At 48.1% G+C, this 8,405-nt stretch overlaps 1 protein-coding gene across 1 annotated transcript in view; it reads left to right on the forward strand.

Moving 5' to 3' along the window:
* The window catches only part of RAD51B (RAD51 paralog B), a gene marked incomplete at its 5' end in the record, with an annotated part of 370,396 nt that extends 369,021 nt beyond the window's left edge, over window positions 1-1,375 (forward strand). The window contains one exon of the mRNA XM_084263415.1: window positions 1,113-1,375. Coding sequence (XP_084119541.1) covers window positions 1,113-1,303 — 191 coding nt within the window. The 3' untranslated portion in view covers window positions 1,304-1,375. The remainder of the gene's footprint in view (window positions 1-1,112) is intronic.
* Window positions 1,376-8,405: the final 7,030 nt, after the last annotated feature.

An 8,405-nucleotide genomic window follows, 5' to 3' on the forward strand; every position in this document is an offset into this window, starting at 1 on the left:
CCATGGCCTGTTGCAATGGGGTACCTTGCCTTTCACCCTTCTCCTTTCAGCTTTATTGACTTTCTTCAGAGCTTTGATACGAAACAATAGGCCCAGGTATGAACTGGCTGTTCTGCAGAGTCCTTCAGGCAGCTGGGATCTCCCTGTGCTACAGTGGAGCTTGTTTCAATGGTCAGCTGTAGAAATCAGAAGAGGAGAGGTACATACTTGGATAGGCCTGGGACACCTTGCAACGCAGTCAGTAGCAGCAAACATGAGGCCATGACATGATCTGACTGATGGTTTGTTAGCACCTGGGATATTTTGGTCCTGATATAATCGCGTGCGTTTCTTCAGTTTGTGCCCTTGTCATCACTTGGTGAGTTGATCACAAGGCTTTCATTTTGGTTTTTAAGAATTCCTCTCACAAATGACAGTCCTGTTCTGCATCAGGCATCTAATCGCGGTATCCCAGTAGTGTCGTATCCTGTACTTACACAGCAGACTTCATCCCAAAGCACTGCACAGCCTGGCACTGACATGGGACTAAGATTAGAAGAGGAGCAGCTCATACTGGTTAGGAAGCAGGCTCTGCTCTCAGCCTAGGTATTAGGAAGGCATACAGGGTATTTTCTCTGAATCCAAGGCAGTTTGCTGATAGTTGGAAAATACATTGGTATGAGTTAACTCTAGGAAACGGGTAAAAGCTGGGGGAAAAAATGTCAGTCCTTGTGCACATCCCATTCTCTGTTCATGGGCACTGGCTGCCAAAAAACAGTTTTATTGGGAAATCAGTGTGATGCAAAGGTCCTCAGCAAATATATGCTGGCCTTTGGAGAGCTTTGCCAAAGGGTGGTAGAGGAATCTGGGCCTCTCTAAGGTTTGGCTCTAGAGTACAAGAGCAGCATCAAAAACTTTGCCAATGAGAATGAGAGCCTGGACACTGGTAACTAGAAGGATGGCCAGGCAGGAATCAGGAAGAGGACGTTACATAGCAGACAATCCACTAATTACCTTGATTTGTTTTGCCAATCAAACAGGTTTCCACGTAGTTGTTCTGTAGTAAATGGTAGCTTTGTGATCTCATTCTGACACATTGGGGTTGAGGTGTTTGTCTTTATTGTGTGTTTCAGATGGAAAGGATCAAACAAATTTAACCCTGGAAGGAACCAATCCTGCCCTGCAGACCATACGAGTGAGGAATACTCCCTGGAATGATACTTCAGGTGATGCTGTTTTACCCAGCACTACTGGAGAGGCTCTGAGCAGTACATCCAATCTACAGAAAGGAAAACAGAACCTCCACCAAGAAATGAAGGAATGAATGACAAGAATGGTTTTCAAAAATATGGTGAAACAGATAGTGGGCATTCTTCTTTAGACTAACTTTAAAACCAAGCACTGTTCTTTGTATATGTGGGGCCATACTCAACTCTGAACTTAGGAAAATCCTGTATTTTGTTCAGGTTAATGTAAGTGAGATAGTAATAAAAGCCTCTGAATAACACGTGTGCTACTGAAGCAGCATAGGCCACATGCCTTCCTAATTCAACCCATCACTTCACCAGTCTGGAGGACCTGACAGTCAAACACACAGGACTGCTTGGTATCCACAGCCCACAACATAATGAAATGTTCACATCTGATTCTTAAGAGAAATTATAAAGTCACTCATTGGCTTGATTAAGAAGCAGGCGTTCAGGGAGCTCTTATTCCTGTAACTCACTTGAAAATCATCAGAGATGATGTCACAGAGTTGCTAATAGCCAGGCTGATGACAGTTCAGAATGGAAGGAGAACAGGTAGCAGTCCAAAAGGTGGGCAGATCGGTGTGGAGTACAGCTGCTGAGCTTCCTCTGTCTTCAGAGTGCTTTTAAAGTATTCACATTGTGGCTGCAAACCACAGAACTGTTTGCTCACCTTACAGACTTAGGGAATGTATGACCTGCTGAAGGTCGCTGGAGGCATCACTGGCTGCACTGTGATCAGGATCAGGTTGTTCCCAGCTGTCAAACTCCACATCCCCAAGGGAAAGCCACAAGTTCAGTTCGTGATGACTGCCGATGCACAGTCACCCTGAGCCCAAGAGGCTGGTTCTGCCCTCTGCAGTCCCAGGGAAAGGCTCCCTGAGCAACCCCTTGAAAAGCAGAGGAACCTGTACAGAAAGATCTGCAAAGTGGCTGCAGGTAATCCAGCAAGGAAATGGGCTGCAGTGGGATCACCTGAGGCAGTGAGGCAGGCAGGTTGCCACCTGCTCTTTGCTGCAGTCTTTGTGTGAGAAGAGAGTTCCTAGGGAGCACGTGGCCCCTAGTAAAGTAAGTACTGCCCAACCTTAGCACAGCAGTGCAAGAGATGGAGGGGCTGATGGGGTGTGGAAGCTGATGCTGCATCACTCCCGGCTGCAAAGGGGATAGCACAGAGAAGGCTACTCTGTAGCTATCCACTTGCTCTTCCACTCTCACAGCTTTAGGCTCTCCCTTAACAAGGAAGTTTCCATCACAACAAGAAAGCTGCTCCATTTCAATAAGCTGCTTTTAAAAAGCTAATGCGTTTCACCTTGGGGAAGAGCAGTTCTCCAGCTTCAGTGTTACCAGTTCTGTGCTTTGAAGAGACAGTAAAATTTATTTTTGATTTTGTTTGTACTAAAGTTTAGATTTTCTTTTTGGCAGTGCTGCACTACTGGTCATTCAGTCAAACCCTGCTGAACGTGCTTGTAGACATTTTATCTGTGTATCTTGTAAATATTTGGTAGGGCACTCAGACCCAGAAGTGTTTTCTTGCTCTTGCAGTCACATGCCTGGTTCCAGGCCCTTTCAGAAGCACAGAAGTCTGAAGGCAGGGAAAATTCCAATGAGACGCATTCTAGTCTCCAGGGAGCAACTGCACTCTGTATAGACCAAAATTTCTCATTGTTGCCTCTCCATTTTTCAAAAAAAAACCCAAAAACCCTGGAAAGACAGAAAGGGAAAGCTGGAGGGTAGGGGTTTTTTTATTATTATAAACATTGAAATGCAAGCTCTGTTTCACTTATTTCTGTCTGTTTCAGGGCCATTTGTGACTGGAAAGGGAGATAAGCTTTTTAATGCTCTCTGCACTACCTGAGACATTTCCTTTCATGTACTAAAATGTTTTACAAACATTAATGAATTAAAGCTTAACCCCCCTTCTTCTCAGTCCTGTGAAGGGAGCGCTAAGTGCAGTTTAAAGACAGGGCTTATGAGACCAAAAAAGTTGTCCCTTGCCTGAGGTCACATGGGCACCATGGCAGGGTCTTTGAGTCCCATCCATCTATTTTAAACCACAGAGAATGCACATTCCCTCCCTTTGCCAAGTTTGCTGCACTGTTGGAGAGAGTCCAGAGGAGGGCCACAAAGATGATCAAGGGCATGGAGTGATAGGACAAGGGGTAACGGCTTCAACTGAAAGAGGGTAGACTTAGGTTAGATATTAGGAAGAGACTTATCCCTGTGAGGCTGGTAAGGCCCTGGCACAGCCTGCCCAGTGAAGATGTGGCTGTCTCTGGATCCCTGGCAGTGTTCAAGGCCAGGCTGGATGGGGCTTTGGACAACCTGGGCTAGTGGAGGGTGTCCCTGCCCATGGCAGGGGGGTTGGAACTAGATGGTCTGTGAGGTCCCTTCCAACCCAAATCATTCTGTGATTCTGTGATAGCTCCCCTTCTGGTATATAGGGACAACATGCTGGCATCACACCTTGAGATAACCTTGATTTTTCCCCTTGGAACAGAGAGACTATTCAGAGCTGCTGTCCCATGGATTCAAGGCATTGAAAAGATCAAAGAGGAATGTAAGGGGAGGGGAAAAAAATCAAGTCACAGCTCTGTCTGCCTTGGGCATGTTCCACCTCTGCTGCTGCCAGTGGAGTTGGTGTACTATCAGGAGCAACCTCAAACGTTTTTGTACATGCATCTGTCTAATATTCAGGCAGGACTGTGGTAAAAATGCCATAATTAAAGAGAGAACTCGGCTGACAAGGAAATTGGACAGATGAGTCAGTAAGTCACGGCTGTATTGAACATACGGGATTTCATTATTCTCCTCTATGTGACCTGCATTTCTTACTGCTGCTTATTATCGGTATCCCATAACTACTGATGCAGCCATCCTCTTTCACCTCCTCAGAAGAGAGGGATGGTCCATCAACCAGTTCCTCTCCAGTGGCATGAATCAAGCTTTTACCATGGGAATTAATGGGCAGTTGAAGAGAGTGGTTCCCAGCAGGGCTGAGCAAAAAGCAACGTGCACATAAGCCATGAAGTGGAAGGAAAGGAAACAAATCTATAGATTTAAAGGTTTTGAATTACTTCTTTTCCCTCAGCCTTCCTTGTCCACACCAATCGATAACCAGACGTGCAAAAGGTGAAAATGTATTGACAGTGGCTGGTGTAAGTGGGACTGAGAGCTTCTCCCACTGTGCAAATAAATCTAAAGTCAGTCAGATGCCAAAACCAGCTATTCCAGCCCTCGTAGGGGAGAGATGCTGTGAGAAAAATCAAATCACAGAGCAGCAGCAGCCTCCTCCTGTCTCTCCGGACCCTGTACACCTTGGCCTCTTCATACCGTTACCTTCTGTGACAAGGCCCCAGTGCTGGTCCCTGAGCGCGCTTCTTCTGCAGCCCCCTGCCCTGCAGAGGATTCAGGCTCACAGCAAATGCTGTGCACAGTGCTCATTTCATTCCCTGCTGAAAGGCAGCCAGGCCTGAGGTGGAACATGGCAAGTGCTTCACTGCACCTGGCAACTTCACGCAGCTGCTGAAGACGAGTGGGGAAGAAAGCGGTGTACAAATGCAGGGGAATTTTCACATAGGCAGGATGTAATTAGCAGAGCTGGAATTCAGCCAGGATGCTGGGGTTAAAACACTGGCTTGCAGGTAGCACACTGGGATCTTTCATAATTCATATGCTCAGGGTCTCCCATTTCCATCTTACCTGGAAGATGTCAGAAGACCATTCCCTTTTTAATGTTTCTGGGCATGTCTCAAATATCTGACACACAGGAAAATGTGTCTAATGGTGCTGCACCTGCGGTGCTTCTCCACCAGCAACTGCCCACCGTGAACAGCAGCTGAAAGGATCACATCCTGACTGGGCTATGGCTGCATCGTGGTAAAACATGCCACAGCTGCCTCCCTGCCGTGGGGTTCACCTCACTCTTACACCTCATTACTCAGTTACCAGGCCACAAATCCCCACCAAACAGAAAGGCAAGTTCACGGCAGCACCTCACACATGAAACGGGAGAGAGTGAACATCACCGTTAGGTGCTGCTTCAGCCTTGCTCTCTGCTGCCTGAAACACTGCCAGATCGGTATCAGACAAGAGAGACCGAGATGAAGCACTTCTCACCAGTGCAGATGAGCGAGCTTTTCCAACTGGCCTTACTGGTAATACACAGAGCATTAAGTGTTTGTGCCTCCTCCTTCCTTCCAGCAGAGAAATCACGTTCAAAGCAGCAAAACATTTTTCCCCTTCGTGATCTCACTTTCCATATAAGCAATCTCTGTGTTTACTACGAGGATGTCAAATGTCCACAAAAGGTCAGGGAAGTCATTCATGACCCTCACGTGTGGCAAGTCCACACAACATTTCTACCACTCTGTGGCCCACAGCCCAAAATAGCAAACCTTTAACCTCCGACCATCAGACTTGCAGACTGTGTACAGTTCGAAGACCTGGTTTCCTCCCTGGGGTGCAGGGCGTGCAGGCAAAACAAGAGGTGTCCCTGCCATCCGAGAAAGCATAATCACCAGTAAGTCACAAAAAAGGGACCCCCTCCTGTCCTTGTGAGGGGTCCCCACGTCAGCTTTTGGATTGTCTGGGTTGTTTGCATACCCAGATTGCCACGCAAGTCCCCCTCTTTGTCACGTGTGCTTAATACAACCCCCAACCAAACCTGGTGAGAGCACCTCAGTGAGTGGGATAGCAAACCTGCAGACTGACTCCAATGGCAAAGTGAGCCAGAGAGAGGAAAGTATGGGCAGCTGCAGGCAACAGGAAATCCAGCACTAATAAATAAAACGCCTTAAAGCCAGAAAGAGGAAATAAACAGCAGCAACACAAACTGAGAGCACAGAGAGAGGAACACAGCATAACTGTGGCACAGGAATCACAGCACTACAGTGAGCTTATTTTTACAGAACGTTGTCTTGGTTTGTTACGTGTTCAGACTGCAAAAAAAAGTGGGGGAGCGGGAAGACTGCTCAAAGAGAGGGTCTCTATCAGAAGACGTTGTCAACAACCACTGTAATTAAGGAAGCAGCCAGAGCACACACAACCTGAGCTGTCGCCAAAGCAAACTGAAAGCATTTTCTGTTTGGAGCCATAGCCCCAAAGGATAATAAAAGATGGTTCTAGCGTGCCAAGTGAGGAGCTGCAGGGACACCGTTCCTAGGCAGTGAATGCCCCACTCCCATCTTTCCAAAATTAGGCGCCGTGGGGAGGCAGCAAGCTCCTCTTGCTACACGCGCTGCTGAAGCCCGTGCCCGTCCGAGTGCAGCAGCTGCCTCGGGTGGCCAACCAGGCAGGTAACCCCCAGCCATCGTGGCAGCGATGATGGTGGCACCGCCTGAGCTCTGCCCCGCAGCTGGTGGGCCAGTCTGACACTGCTCGGACCAGACTGCCAAAACAGTAACCCTTAATTCTCCCCCTGAGAGGCGGGTGAATACAGCCCCACGGCGGTGCCACCACCAGTGGGAGCTGCCGCGTTCGGAAGAGCTGCGCCCCGCTCTCCTCCCGAGGGCGGCTGCACTCAGGAGGCTTGATGCCGCTGCCTTGGCAGGGAGCTCCGTGGCCGGCATGCCGAGGCGGTTCTCTTCTGGCTGGGACAGCCACATGGCCTGCGCCTCTGCAGTGGTGGGTGCCGGTGAATGGCAGGTGGGCTGGCAGGGCCAAGGCCATCAGCACAGACCTGCTCAGATGGGACAGCATGGAGAGGCCTTCACCAGTGGCTGGAGGAACTGGTGTGCTGGGTCAGCAAAGGGAAAGAAGCCATTCGGAAACTGCATATGCATATTTCTGGCTTCCTTCACTGAGCGGCATTTATGCCTTTCATCCTCCCCCCCGCCCCAAGCCCCGTGCGCATTGCTGGCATTCTCTCCCAGTCCCATACAATAACTCCCAGGTCTCCGCAAGCCACTGCCCACCAATGGAGCCCGTGGTCACTGGACCGCCCCATCACATGAAAAGTTACACACAAAGGGTTAACACCATCTCCTGACCCCAGCCCTTGCTCCCCGGGTTCCCTGCAGCGCTTCCTAATCAGGTGCCAGGGAAGCTTTTTGCACTGGGCAGGGTGCTAAGAAGCTCCAGTGTTTCCAGAGTCTTGGAGCTCTCGCCTGAATTGTATTTGCAAGCAGCAGAGCCAGGTGAATGTCTGGCAGGGCTGCCATTTAGATCAGAAGAAAAGGAAGGACTGCTGCTTTCTAACCCAATGCAGATTGTGTTGCCCCACTTCCTCTAGCCCTACAGCCCTGCTAAGGGTTAATTACTTCAGCAGGGTATGGAAATCACTTCTTAAAGCCTGTATAGAGGGCACACAGCTATCATCCAAAACCATTTCAACCCTCACTGGACACTGCCAATGTGCTTGTTACTAAGGAATCAAAAAGAAAATGCAGACCTTTCCCTCAAGCTTTCCATTACCAAATTCTAGCTAATCATGCAAGTCACCAAGTATTTTCTTTTGCATCCCTCCTACCTGTGAGACATCAGAGAAAACACGTGCTTTTGGAGAATCTATAATGGTAGTGATCATTTTATTAAACATAGATGGAAAGCAGGAATGTTCAAAAGCTGTTTCTGATCTATAGGCAGTTACAGCTATCGTTGTAACGGGAGGGGGTTGCAGGTGTCTCCTGCCCAAAGAGTTCTTGTTCTCCTCCACCTGATGTGTCCATGTAGGATTTCGCACACATGACAGCATGTGATTCATGACCTGCAGCTCAGCTTCAGAAAGCTTGGGAATTGTGCCTGATGGTCAGGGCCCAGTGTTCATCTGGGCTTCACATGGCCCACAGAAAGACGTGCCAGCTGCACCTTCAAGCCAAATAGTTGGATAATCAAACTGAGTGTTGGGTTTCAGGTTTTGTTCTCTTTTTTACTGGCGAGGAGGGGACAGGCTGGTTATGAACTCGACCTATATGTGCATTTTTGTGGGTTCAAGCAAAAAGACCATGGCAAAGCTTTAAGTTACAGTCTTGGAACAGTAAGTATTGCTATCGTTCTGTTTGAAGCTCCATCATTACCAACATAATTTTCAAAACAAACAAAAAACCCCAAACAAAACTCATAGTATTCTTGAAATTACCTGCTTTTCTCATGTATTCAAAAGTGTTAGCCTGTTCTGCTACTGGCTGTCTTTCATTGTCACTTTATATTTTATTACATTGTTTAATTCTTAATTGTAAGCCT

The sequence above is a fragment of the Gallinula chloropus genome, assembly GCF_964237585.1.
Source record: "Gallinula chloropus genome assembly, chromosome: 4".
Classification (NCBI taxonomy): domain Eukaryota; kingdom Metazoa; phylum Chordata; class Aves; order Gruiformes; family Rallidae; genus Gallinula; species Gallinula chloropus.